The 14,964-nt window shown below is 37.3% G+C and overlaps 1 protein-coding gene across 6 annotated transcripts in view; it reads right to left on the reverse strand.

Moving 5' to 3' along the window:
* Window positions 1-14,964, reverse strand: part of MAST4 (microtubule associated serine/threonine kinase family member 4) — a 270,348-nt gene that overhangs the window by 40,770 nt on the left and 214,614 nt on the right. For all 6 annotated transcript variants that reach the window (XM_088157188.1, XM_088157186.1, XM_088157191.1 and 3 more), the window contains 4 exons: window positions 9,997-10,154; window positions 8,662-8,737; window positions 7,024-7,233; window positions 4,526-4,627 (listed from right to left, as the gene is read on the reverse strand). In XM_088157188.1, coding sequence (XP_088013314.1) covers window positions 4,526-4,627; window positions 7,024-7,233; window positions 8,662-8,737; window positions 9,997-10,154 — 546 coding nt within the window. The remainder of the gene's footprint in view (window positions 1-4,525; window positions 4,628-7,023; window positions 7,234-8,661; window positions 8,738-9,996; window positions 10,155-14,964) is intronic.

The raw sequence follows: 14,964 nt of genomic DNA on the forward strand, positions 1-14,964 counted from the left end.
TCTCCACTGAAACTAGTTCCTTAGGGTCTAACATAAAAAGAACGTAACTTCCTTTCCTCTTCTAACTCCACATATAAGGCATTTTCCTACTAAAACCAATACCCGTTTACTCTATTACTAGTAGTCTATTAATCTGTACTGATTCTTATGCAGTGTAACATGACGTAAACAATGGAATTGCATATGTCATTATTTCAGAGCACAATTTTAAATGAACAGTATGTTCTTTGCCCTCAAAACTTCATGTAATACTGAATGAAATGACCTATAACCAGCAAAAATAAGATTTCAAATAGAGAAAAATACCTCCCTGCATGTGCTTGCTTATAAAAATCCACTATTACTATGCAAATATATTGCAATAGACTTTTTACTTGTGAAGTATTAATTTCAAGTATTTCTTATCAATATATATGCATTGTGTTTTATGGAAAATACAATTAAATAAATCACTAGCTTTAGAATGATGATAAAATTGAAACTTGATTTTAAAAATCTGAGCTTCATTGATCCAATTGTTTCAAATCCAGAAATGAAACATTCTCCTGTGGGAATTAACTGTATTACAACTATCATTTATAACATAACAAAAAAGCAAGCCTCAATAAGAAATAAAAAGGAACAAAAAGAATCAAAACTCAAAACTCTACGTATTCCCAAGTCCTTTAGAAATACATTTATATAACTACCTTTATAGACTATAAAAAGAGAAATACATTGAAAAGAGTGAGGAAGATTATTAAAACAATGTGGGTGGTATTTTTTAATGCAATTTAATTTCTCTCTCTCTACTGGTAAGAATTCGTACCAAAACATCTGTTCATGATTATTGCATTCTTCAGGGTGTTTGTGCCTATAGGTACAACCTTTAACAGAGTGATAGCCACCAGTCATTAATGTAATGAAACAGACTTTTTCCTCGAGCAGGTCAGCTCTGTCAAACACCCGTAGAAGCCAGGCAGACTGCTGAGATAGCTGATTTCCTGACTATTTTGCAGCCAAACATAATTCCACGGCATTTTAGACTACATGTTGAGTCACAAGGGTTCTGTCCTAGATCCCCAGGCTACTCAGGACTTGGAAAGTCGACAACCCAACTCAGAAGGCAGCTCGAGCATTTGGTACCATGCTTCATTTTGGAAGCATAAAAACTGCTGCAGCTAACAGGAGGAGCTCCAGCATGTCTGAAATAAAATGTCTTTGGAATTTTCAGTCTTATGGAAACAATCTTAGTTTTATATGTGTCATGAAACAATTTTCATCATGTACAATCTAGTGCAAAGGTGTTAACCACAAACCAATGAACTGTCCAAGCTGCCTTACTATAGCCCAAAGTCACAGGATGCTGCAAACCTGCCCAAGAATCTGAACCAGTAACTAGACAGTACATGCTATTCCAGTCTTACTCTCCTCATCTTACATGCTGTCCCCAGCTGTATCTCTTACATGTTACTCCTTGGCACGAAACCAGCCAACAGCATGATGTTGTGTGCCGAGATTTCTATTTCTTTTGTCATGAAAACATTATCATCTCCTGACCTGCAGCAGTGGCAGATATACAGCTTCTTCTCCACTTCCTAACAAGACAAGGCAATTTCAAACCAGGTAATTTTAATCATATGAGTCTGTGTGTGTGCACAACTATTTAAACACACACATATATATACACAAGTCCGAATAATGAGAAGCAGTGAACTTGTTTTCTGATCTTTACTTCCAACTCTGCATTTCATTTTCCATGTACAAATGGAGAAAAATATTTAAATAATGGGCAGTAGCTCTTACCACATATGAAACCGTAAAACCTTTAATTCTATGATGATGAAGTAAACTAAAGTAAGATTTCACAAGTTACAAACACCCGAGACAAAGCCACCATCAGAAAATTGACAGCTTTACTGTATGGTATCTGAAATGCCTGATGACCACAAAGCTGGATTAATTTCCTACAGTTTTATGAACTTTCTTACAGAGGTTGAAGTTTTCCACATCTAGTATCTATTTCAGACATATATTCTAAAATATCAGAGAGTAATAGTCAAAAGTTTCCAGAGATATGCTACAGAAAAAGATACTGTTTCTGTAAGTTTACAATTATGTTTATGATGTAGGCTTAGCATCTTCTTGCATGAAAAATGCACTGTTGTATGATTATATGCCTAAGTTTGTTCAAGCGACCTGTACCTGTAGAAACAAATGATGTAGGCTTGTTACAATCCAGTTTAAATCTTCTGAAGATCCTGTCTTAAGTGAGAACACTTGAAGCAAGCTGGGCTGGCTTTCCCTGCCACTGCTGCTGTGAAACTCAACTATGAGACACAGTCACATCTGGCCTTTGCACCACTATTCTTCCACTCACTTCAGCATGCCCAGCAAAAGAAGGGGTGCACATCACTCTACTTGAAGGATAAGGCAGAGCAAGTAGCCTAGGATAAAATCCTGGTAGCAGAAAGTGGGAACTAAGTGAACAGAGATTTGGACTAGAAATTAAAACTTAGCAATTAGGGAGAATAAACTAATAGGTAAATAGACCACCAGGAGAGAACTTGAATTGGAATCACAGAATTATCATGGTTCAAAGAGACCTTTAAGATCATTCAGTCCAACCATCCATCCAGCACCACCACTGTAACCCCTAACCACTGAAGCATCACCCAGCACAAGATCCAAACATCTCTTGAACACCTCCAGGTAACTCCACCACCTCCCTACACAACCTATTCCAATGCCTTACCACTCTAACAGGGGAAAAAGATTTTCAATTATGCAATCTGAATGACCCCTGTCTCAATTTAAGGCTATTTCATGTAGTCCTGCAGGCATCATAGGAGAGGCCAGCTCCCACCTGGCACCTTCCTTTCAAGGAGCTGTAAGAGCTGTAAGGCGCCCCACGAGCCTCCTCTCCTTGAGACTGAACAAACGCAGCTCTCGCAGCCTCTCCTAGACACATTGTCCAGACCCCTCATGACTCTTGCTGCCCTTCACTGGACACGCTCCAGCACCTCAATCAGAAAGCTGATAGAGAATGATGATGCTAGGAGCAAGGGTTGATGGGAGAAAGCTAGCAAGCCTGCAATGGAAGGATGCAAAGTATTATTAACAAATCTGACTGCCTACAAGATCCATTTAAGAGCATTTCTGGATGTGTGATAACAGAAAAGGATGCAAACCAGTAACGGGAAAAAACAAAGATATGAGAAACTAGACGATGTGGAGAAACATATCAACCCTATAAATAGAGCAGAGGAACATCTCACTAGACATGGAATGAACTTCTCAGAGAGAAACAAGTTTGGATTCAATGGCAAAAGTGGGACATGCTAAGGTGTTCTTCTCTTTAAAGCCTTCCTTTTTGATTTTTTTTTTAAACATCTCTTTCATGCTCATTCAGAGCACATATCTTATTTTTAGATTCTTTCTGAACTGCAAATCACAAACAAAAAAGCAACTGGAAACACTGAGACTCGGTGTTTCCAAAACAAAATAGAGGCAGCTCTCAAAATGCCCATGGCTGAACGAGCCAGGGTGTGGATTAACTGTGCCACAGATGAAGGGACACAGCACAGAGCCAAAATCAGATTGGAGAAACTTACTAGCTCAGATTCAGTGCAACGCAAATGCAGTTATGACAATTTCAGGCATAACTTGAGTCTAGCAGGAGGCTGGCTTCCACATAAGCCCTGCCAGCTTCAAACAGCCGTATGCAGCATCCTAGTATTGGCAAGCAGAGGGGCTCAAAGTCAACTCAGGCTGCCTGCCAGACCTTTTGGACTCAGGCTGGCTCTGGCATGGTATTTGGGTGTCTACGCTATCCTCCTGTGTACACTGTGTTCCGCTAGTGTTTATTAGCTCAACTGAACAACTGAAGCACACTGGCTCTGTGTGTAGGAGCAACTTTCCGCACCTGAGCCATCCCAGCACCCACAGAATGGGCAAGAAAAGCAGAAACATGCCCACACGGCTCACACAAACTAACCCAGTCTGGCAACACTGCTGCTATGCTCACGCATAAATATATCAACTCTTCTGCTCCTTCTCGTCCCCAGTGTAACACCAACTATCTGTGTATCCAAACAGCCCAATCCCCCTTCTGCTTTTATCGCCAGAGCAGGTACTGCAGGGCTGACCTCAAGCTGTTTATAGTTCTGGCAGCTGTTGAGTGCAACTAAACTACAAAGCTGTTAAGAAAACCACCATACAATTACAATTCTGGAACAGTTTTCCCAAGAAATGGAGAAGTCTAATAAAACAACAAAAGAAGTTTTAAACAGCAGCTCCCTCAGCTGATGAAAGGATTCCCTATCTGCAATTCTGTATCTGCAATGGCAGGGAACCAAACAAAACTGCAGGAGGGTCCTGCCAGTATTCTATATCCAATAACAGAAGTGGAAAGGATCCCATTAACAATGAAGGCCTACACTGTTTGACATGTTCCAAAGATCAGCTGTAAAGAGCCTTGAACACCAAATCAGAAAATTGCCTACACTACTAAGTGAAAAACACTACTCAGTAAGCACGACCTTACCAGACATTCCAGTAAGCGAGCAGGACGAGCAATAACTATCAGAATTTTTCGAACAAGTTGTTTAATAAATGCCATTTCTCCACTCTCTGATCGCTCTTGCGCCTAAAAGATAAAAATAAAATCATATTAAACCAAATCACATTCAATGCACTGCTACGGAAAGCATGTATGATATTTAGGAACCCGCATGGTTTGAAGCATGTACTCGATACAAAGGGCGCATCAATTTCAAGATGCCAGCAGAGATAACGAAGATCTGAGCAACACTGTAACTTCTGTTTAAATAATCTCAGCTTTAAAACTCTTAATACTGTAACAAGAAAAATGCCTTCAGCAGGCAAACACCTTTTTTTTCCTTGTTTCTTAAGCTTATACAGTATTATAACCACCAGTTTTGCAAGCAGATACAGTGTATCAATATAAATCAACAAAGATCTATACATGCAGGTTGCACCTCAATTGCTAACAATGTTAGGCAGAAGTGAAAACTAACATAACTAAAAGATACAAGCAACATCCATCCCAAATTCATATTGTCTTTTGGTCAGTCATAGGAAAACAACAATTTATACGTAGATATTCATTTAAAAACCTATACTTGAAGAGAGGCTTAATCTAAAGGTACATGTAGAAAGGATGACAATGAAAAATTGAGTTCTACAAAGATTACAAAAGAGAGGGGGAAGTGCTATAGAAGAATACACACAGAAAAAATACTTCCAGAAGGTTTGACGACATCTGCACAATGGTCTAAGCTGCATTTCAAGTTTCTTTTAAATGTTTCCCTCTAATAACAAACTAAATTATTTAAGGATGCTAGTGAATACAAAGAAACTGTATCATTCTCCTTCCAATTTGAATGTACTAATAGCTCTTGTCTCAAATATCAAAGCATTTCCCTACTCCGAACAGTAGAACTCACAGACTTAAGTTTCTCAGTATCTCTTGCTTATTCAAAACTACTAAGAAAATATGGAAACTAACACCTAAGAATAAGTACTTTTCCTATAACACATTACATCTTTGAAAAAAAACTCCACGAAAATAGGAAGCTATGCATACTTAATGCTCTTAAGTACCATAACTTTAAAAATCACCAAATATATGAGAATAATTAATTAGTGGAGTTTAAAAAAGGAAAAAAAGAAAACAGCACAAATATTATCTAGCAGTCTGCAACACGTTTCAGAAGAACCTTAACTGGACAGAAGCGTAATTCTGAACATTATCAACTTAGCCCAAATAAAACTATTTTGTAACCGAACACCTGCAAATTTTAGCTACCAACAAAATTCAAAGCATCTTCATGGAGTTTTATGAAAACTCAGGTGCCTAAGCAAACAAAAGATTCACTGCATATTACATTTAAGGGGGTTAAAGCAGGAAAGCATTCAGGTCCACTTGACCTTAAAATTCCAAAAATTTTGGCTGAACCAAGCTGCTTCAACCTCAAGGGGGTCTTCACCAAATTAAAGTAACTTCACGGTGCCAAGTAGTGGCAGGAAATGCAGCTTTCTACTCAAGATTTCAGCTGGGAATTGACAACAAATGAATCATGTGAAACCACAGCACAACTAAGTCCCCATAACAAAGTTGTACAAAGAAAATATTTTCATTCTGTTATATCATGCTATTTACAAGAAGCAAGCAGTGGATTCAAAAGTTACTTCTGAATTTTTTAAGGTATAATGTCTTTTCAGAACAGGAATCTTTTTCATAATAAAGTATTAGCATCATAGAATATGACAAAATGAGTGGCTTTGTGATTTTTAAACAGTGCATTGCTTTATACATAGATAGAAGAATAGTGTGCTGGCATGTTTTTTTAGCAGGTTTTTTGAGAGGTGTTAGTGAACACATATTCAAAACTCAATGTATAGCCATTTTAAGGTACGTTACATGTTGCATTCTTTTGAAAATGCTACACTAATAAACTACAGCAACTTATGTAACAGAATGTTTGTCAGGTTTCAAGTTCTCCTTAATTTAGCTGATTATTCCATGAAAGTTTCAACACATTAGAAAATACATTATTTCTGTTTCTAAACCAACATTTCAGCTATGAGAGGAATGTTACAAATAATTAAAAAATAAATAATCTTTCTCTAATGGAAAGCTAAGGGTCGCTGTCTGTTTTCTCAACACAGTAGGGTTGATAAAAGGTAGGTGTGTATGTTACCTCATTTATTTAAAGCAAATGTTATAGCCAGCCCTGTCTGGGGCTTGTGCACACACTTCTGTAAGCAACCTACAACTTGCACTGCAGGACATAATGCTGTTGTTTCCAGAATCTTCACAACCCATCTATTCCAGACCAATATGCTAGGGTGCCTTATAGTTTTTGTAGGAGTCATTATGTAGACTAAACCATCTTACAAATACCTCTTTGACAATTACTTGAGTAAACAGTGATAATTCAAGACAGCATTCAAGAAAACTCTTAGGCAAAGAGATTTAAACAATTTTTCAGGTAAACAGAACAGTCTCGTGGCTCATACCTCCTGTAGCAATTTGTCTAATTTCTGCTGTAATTCAAGGAAGTATCGTGATGTGATGAGGCCCTGGTGAGATTTATCCAAACAATCTCGAGCCAGTTCTGTGATCTGATGGTGGGTAAAACTGAGCACTCCATCTGCCAGAGGAAGGATGTTCTCTGGAGAATGATTTGTTATAATGTCCTGAAGTCTCTCTTCCATCTGAGCTGTGGCCTATAGAAAAGTAGTTGTTCAACACATTACATTACATCAGCTCTACTAATAGCCTTGAAGTTATTTCTGACTCTAGAACGTTTCTGTATTGCCTAAGAATTTACCTAGCTGGAATGCATGAAATGACTAAAGTCAAAAAGCAAGTACACAAAGGCAAAGTGACAGATGACATTTCCCTACATTACCAGAACAGAAAAGCAACAGCCTTACTGTTCTACAACGCAGCTCCCCCAGTTTGTCTGCCACTGGTGATTAACTGTGCACTAATCTTGTGATAATCACGAACAGAACTAAAAAGCTTTTAAGTCAAAGCCAAAGTGGAAATACATAAAAAGAGAAAAGAGAACTCACAGGGGTCTACTTTTTTCTGCTAAAACTGCACACTACACAACAGAATATAGTCATTACTTTCATAAAGGTTATTCCATAAAAATATTTCACTGAGCAGAGCTTGAATGAGGCTCATTTCAGTAATTAAAAGCACCATAGGCTCACAGGTCCTGCCAAACATGTCTGCAGGTTCCCAGATGTGTTTGTTTTACAGTACCAGCTGTCTGCTTCTCACAGAACTGCAGATGCTTTAAAAAACCCCTTGAAGATACTATTATTATTAGACAGTAATCCTACACATCTTAGTTCATATCTCAAACACTAAGATGAGTGAGTTTTTCACACTCCACATTGTTGCTTGATTACTCTGCAAATCTTGACAAATCTTTCTTCATATTTATATGAAGAAATGCAAATAAATTTCTCCCTTTTTAATTCACGTTTTAGGAATACTACCTTGTTTTATTTTCCAGGGGTAACCAAAATCCTAGGAGCAACCAAGAGCATACTGCTACAAGCTGTGCACACACCTGCACCTAGGAACCCATCTATGTCTCAAAATCTCTGGACAGGGAAGCAAAATGTCCTCCTATCTCATAGTCAAACCCCCACATCTGTGTACTGATCTCATTAAGTGCATTAAATCAGTGCACATAATAGATATGTATGTAAAGTATACATCAAGTCTTTGGGAAAATGAAGAAATGGCACTAACTGAAGGAATCTGCTGGTATATCACAGCAGATGCTTCCCAAGTCTTAGCACTGGAAACTGGTTTTGCGTTACTAATGCAGTACACATTTGTCCCAAGTACACACCACCTACTGAAATCCAATGTATCATCAGATTCCAATCAGCAGAGTATATTACCAGCATGATTCACTTCAAAACCAGTTTGGCAACGTTGCCAAATGAATGTCCAGTCCTCAGCCAGAATTTTCTTTACTGTGATTTTATCATTGCAGTAAGAGCTCAGTGATGCCTTATGGAAGCCATTACAGGGCTGGCTCATTACTTCCCATAACAAAAGCACCACTTACTTAGAACCTATGCTGCCTATCAATTTAGATACTGGGTATCTTAAATGTAATTCATTACCTTTGGGAACCTTTCTTTGTAGACATGGTTCATCATAATTATTTCATTGTCACAGCAAGCAGGAGAACGTCCAGGGCTGCAAGCAAAGCAAATTATCCCTTTACATTTGTCCCAGCATGAACTACATACAGTTAGTTCTTATATTTTTGTATGATTTATTTGCAACAAAAAGTCAGCACAGACTTCACTGGAAAGGTACAATCTGCAATCAACGGTATATGTGGTTCCTTTCTGCTGTTTCTATTCAAGTCCTCATGATTATTTAATGTACTTGACATCTAAGTGATAACTATGTTATTCTCCTAGTTTGTACCTATATTTCAAGGCAGAGAAGCCTTGTGAACATTATCTTTTTCTCAGAAGGGCAACAGAGATTTATTTAACTGGTCTTATACCTGTACCTTTGAAGCTCAGATACAATCAAAATAGCAAGACCTGACCAAGAAAAAAAGGAGTTTTTTCGAGTTTTGCTTGTTTTTCTAAATGCATAATTTGAAAAAAAGATATATTTGGAAAAAACAAATATGTTTTAAAAAAAAAATCTGTTTTCAATTTGACCAGCAGATAAAGGCAGTAACTTCCTACAAATAATGTCATATATATGCACACGTCAAACAAAGCTGGAGCACTGTGCCTGTAAACAAAAGCACAAGACTTTGAGGAAAAGAATTCATAAAAGGCACCCATATACCTCACAAACCTACAAAATACTTTTTCCTATCATGAGCCTCACTATCCACTACAAAGCCCTTTAAAAAAAACTCAACACAGATTTCCTGTGTTGGTGGTTCTGGCCCATTCAATCTGTCTAGAAGACCTGGTCTACTGGAAATGTCCCTGCCCACAGCAGGGGGTTTGAAAAGAGATGATCTTTAAGGTCCCTTCCAACTTAAATAATTCTGTGAATGTAAATCTGGCTTCTGGTATTCTTAAAGGTCAAAAATGAATACTGAACTTTGCCACAAGATATCACAACAGAGTCCTTGAATTGATACAGTCAGTCTGTCACCGACACTCACAGGCTACTACTGAGGACAGAGCAGGTACACAGATTCAAAGGGAATACTGCAATTAGATCATTAATGACTAAGTCAAGACAGTCACTACAGGTTAGCTTCCTTCACATTAAGACTTATTTTAACAATATTTACCACTGAAGTACGTCATGATCAAAACCAGAGCAAGTATTTAAAGAACTATTTTTCATTCAGCCTCAGTTACATATATATTTCAGCCCTTTCAAAACCAGTACACATCCCCAGTGTAAAACACCATGACAGTCCCCACAATACGTGAATTTAGATCCAACCCCTGTTTTCAGACGCACAAACTCACCTGAGACTTCGGGACCGAGGGCGCATTGCAGTGGTCCTGCACCTGTTATCACTGGCAATGCTCTCAGTGGTACAGAAATGTTTAGACAAAAAATGTAGTTCATCAGGTGTTGGTTGGTATGGTAACTGGTGTAGCTTCTCTTGGGATGAGCAGGATGACTGCAAGAGCACAAGAAAACACAAACTTCCATCAGAGTGAAAAAAACACTTTCAAGACCATATTTGGTGCTCATGAATAAAATAATTTAAGTTAAAAATTATAGTTCCTGTTTGTCATGCCTGACTATTAAAAAATAAAGAAGAATTTAAATAATTTTAGAAAGAAATCTAAATAATCTTCAATTTAAAGAAAATAAATAATTGCTCTCAAATGCATGAGCTAAGTACAGAGTAAATATTAAAGAAAACCACTTAAGTTCCAGAAGACATTTCAAAAATTTAAATTTCCTAAGGAAAAGGCAACGTCTGATGTCAACGATCATAAGAATAGCTAAAATGGAGTCTGCTGAAAATTAGTTATTGGAATAGGACAGCCTAAGCATGGTAACTGTAAAGTACAATTTATTGTCACAATGACAATTGTACATCTTCACAATAAAGGTACTTCATTATCCATATTTAAGACATGATTAATACTCTTTAAAATAAAATTAAATACTATCTAAAATCTTGTTGAAAAAAATCAATACACTAATATCTTATAAAAAACTCTAAATTGAAAATAAAGTGAGAAAACTCAATACTTTTATCAAGACTGGTTATATGGCTGGCAAAAACTGAAAGTAATTATATTAAAACCACCCACTTAGTATAAAACTGCAAGACACGGGCAGATACGAAAATAGAAGTGCTACCACAATAACCACCCTTGCAACATTTTATATATAGAGCTGCATTACATAAGCAGTGCAAGTGACCACACTACCGTATTTTTTGGGTTTTTATGCAGCTCTACCTGAGCAATGTTAGATGCTTGGAGATAGAACTTTGAATTTTTCCATGAATCTGGATTTGGTACCCTTTTTAAAGAACACATACATAATTCAAATCATTAACAACCAGCCTTGCTGATGGTTGGATGTGGAGTGACAAACTTAGAGAAATGCTCTACTCTTTCTAGTACCAAAGCCAGTTTCCCAAGTTAGCTGATTCCTAAATATTCTTGTACAACTGCACAAAGCTGCTTAGTACCATGCAGACATTCCCTATATTTTACCTGCTGAAGGGAAGAAATTGAAAACCTTGGATATCTTTCTGGAGCTTTTCAGTCTCCAGTTGGATTTCTCAATAAAATTAATTCCTTCTGTATATCACTTTACATGTGCCCATTACTGCTTATCTGACTTACCATATTGAACACCAAGGCCCCCGTTTGGGTGCTCATTTAATGAAGGCAAACACAGTAAAGAGTTGCTTTGTTACATCATTTTTAGTGAGTGAAATCAATAAACTTTTGTACTGTACAAATATTGCCCCTGCATTGCTAAGGTCAGCAGATAATAACCAGGCTGGTAAGCACAGAATCTAGGAGGTCTTTTTAATCTCCTGTCAACTTGTGTGGTAAGGCTAATATCCTAATTCTTAGAAGCAAAAGAAAAGCTTTCTTATCACACCAGATCTCGTGAAGTCATCTCCTAAAAGCAAAAAAGAAGAAAACCCACTGGCAGAAAAGGCTAAGGAGGACTGGCGTACATGGGAATGCTGCACCACATCAGAACAAGCTGAAGTTTGCAAGACTGTCTCACCTTGCTTTGCTGTGGGCTAAGAGGCATGCACACCAAGAATTCACCACAGCTCATACGATAGGCAGTAACTTGTTCAGTTACAGTAACTCATTCATGGAATTCCGCCTTAGCACATTACCATGCATAAATCAGCATACAGCATAGGTAAGGTAAATTCTTTCTTATCTCACACTATAGCAGCTAGCTGTAGTTAACCTCAGCATATTTTCCAGAGCAATGCTCTGTAAAATAAAAGATACTTTAGCACAGGAGAATTTCCCAATACAGAGCATCACAGCTGGCTATTCCTCTAAAATCATTCTCTACCTCTTTGGTTTCAGGGGATTATGGGAAGATCAATGGGAAAATAATTCATATTACACTTCTCCTCATATAAGGTGTCACAGAGTTTAGATCCAACACAAGTAAAGTAAGGATCTTCCTAATGCTAACCATTCTCAGTTGTATCAGGATCATCACAGGCATAAAGTACAATTTTTTTGAGATCGAAATTCTGATTTCAGTATAAATCCAAACTCTTACAGCAAAATTCTTAAACAAAATCGTTTTCCTGGCATTCTAAAATTAATGCTCCGAAAATCACACAAGAATTAAAATGCTTTTAAGATGTTCAGCTATAGTGCAGTATGGAAACACAAACGTTCTTCTGACACAGAAATGCAGATTTGAAAAATAAGCAGTTGTGTATTGTCTCACTTCATCACTTTTATAAGGCTTGCTCTCCTAAAAGATGTAATCATCTCAACTGCATCTTCTAACTGCCAAGATTTTACCCAAGTGTGCTAGAGTAAGGCACACCAAGAACTTCTTTTCAACTGTGTGATCAAGCAGAAGGTATTTTGATTTTGTTGTGATAAATGGTATATGTGGTACTTGCACCACTTCTAAACCCACAAGCTTCCATTAAATAGGTAATTCTATCCATCTCATCACTTTCAATATTAAAAAACAAACAATCAAAAAAAGGATAATAAGAAATGCTGAGCTATGCTCATCTAAGCATAACTGTGGTAACTACAGACACTCTATCCCCTTTTTTGACTTTTTGACTTTCAGTCGCTTGTGAAGACCCAAGTTGTGCTCTACTGAGATGTGTAAAAACTCTTTCTGTTCACTGGTTGATACATGTCTAGATTAATGTAAATTTTATTTGTTCATCACTGAAAAGGGAGTGCTCCATATGTACATTTACGATATTGTATGAACCAGTCCCCCATTTCCTCTAAGAATTGGTAATAGTTTGGAGGAAAAGGCTGAATTGTACTAGCTCTTTCAGATTCTGAAAAAGTATATGAAACCAATTAGATGGGTACACTTCTAGTTTTGGTTTTGTGATTCACAAATATCATCCGGGCGTAAAAGAAGAAAGCAAAAAACACCTATAGGAAGCGAAGAAATAGTGGCTAGATTTAGAATTCAAAGCCTATCCAAGTGCTTTTGCAGGGCTTATCAACAATAGCGAATTCTTGGGAAAAACAGAAGAAGAAACTAACCATGAGATACTGCAGAAGCCAAGACAATAAAGACTTTGTCAATAAATTGACAACAAATGTGTTTGTCTCAAACACAGGGTGGCTGTGGCACCAGCCAAGGACTGTTGGCAATAACACTGTGAGAAAGAACAAGATGTGACTGGACAAGGGGCCATAAGGAGGTAGGACAGCACTTTTCTAGGACAAAGGTCATTGATCTACCTCCTGGAGATAAGCACAACTCAGAAGAGCACAAACAGAGAAACGAGGTGCACAAGCAGGCACAGACTGTAGAGAGGGGGGAGTCCAGACGCCAAAGACCCCTGAAGTCCTCTGACCCATTTACACAAGGACCTGGAAGGACGGACTGTGGGTGATAACTAATTTGCATGGAAAGTGAGAAACTCACCTTCAGGATGGCAACAGCTGCTCTATGAAATGGTACCCCACTTATAAGCCTCGGGCACTCCTAGATATCCCCTATATATCCTAGCAGCTGGACTAATGGAACCAGGACTGTGATCTCTTCCTCCCCCCTCCCTTTGTTTTCTTTTTTTCTTTCCTTCTCACCCCACCCTTTCATACAAAACCCACTACATGTTTATATAGCAGATCAGAGACTAATATACCGACATCTATGCTAAGTGTATAATTTACAAATAAAACTTTAGTGAGTTTTTGTGGATAATCTGACTTCCGTCATTTCTTTCAACCACAAGTATTTACCAATCTTGGGCACTCCCTTACTCTTAAGGATAGTAAGCTAGGTATTTATGGCCTTAATTCTCTACTGCTGCTTTCATCAACCAATTTAAAATGTATTTATTGGAAAAACACATTTATTTCCACAAGTATGAAACTGTTTATTTACCCAGTGGTAGGGAAGACATGTAAGTGTTTTATTATTTATACATTTTAGTCAGAAATAATAATGGGATAAGTCAACAATAATCTATTACAGAAGTTAAGACATCTAAGTCCATAAATGCACTTAGTCCATAAAGCTGTAGTCCATCTAAGTCCATAGATATGGACAGCACATGCAAATAGCATGTAAAACTTCTCTACATTCCAGGATGCCTACAGCAGCTAGGGAACTTAATTGGGGAAAAAAGTATATGAATTAGAATTACCATTTTAAAATTGAAGATGTCAAAGAAATGAATATGGACAGAAGATAAAAATTGTGTTTTGATCTGTTTTTGACACCGCTTTTAATCTCCTTTCTAGCACAAGCCTGTTTCTTGCAATAGTGATGGTGTTTCTATGGCAATTACTTTTATCTGATATAAACTCTTTCATGTCAATATATTTTAGGTGAAGAGCACAGCATATCTGATCTAATTTCAGTAAGAGGTATACAAACATGCCCTAACAAAAACTGCTTATGGAATTAATATGAAACCAAGGAATTTACTTGGCAAAAGTAACATCTCTACAGAAAAGAAAGCAGAGGTCAAAATTAATGATTTAGAAGAAAAGCTCTTAAGATACATGAATTTACTGAACATTGTTTAAGACAGGTAGAATTGTCCTTCCAGAAGTCTTTGTGGACAAAAATAAACCAAGAATTGATCATAACACGAAATGGTATTATTTCATCATTTTACAGAACGTGGAACTCAACTGTTTCACAAGACAAAATGAACAAACCCACTGGAAGTGGGAAGAGAAAGCCTACTTCATTGTCAAAGCAGCAGCTTTAAAAAAATCAGTTATCATCCATTCAGTAAAATGTGTCATTCATAAAAG

This window comes from Sturnus vulgaris, chromosome Z (genome assembly GCF_052056855.1).
Source record: "Sturnus vulgaris isolate bStuVul1 chromosome Z, bStuVul1.hap1, whole genome shotgun sequence".
Classification (NCBI taxonomy): domain Eukaryota; kingdom Metazoa; phylum Chordata; class Aves; order Passeriformes; family Sturnidae; genus Sturnus; species Sturnus vulgaris.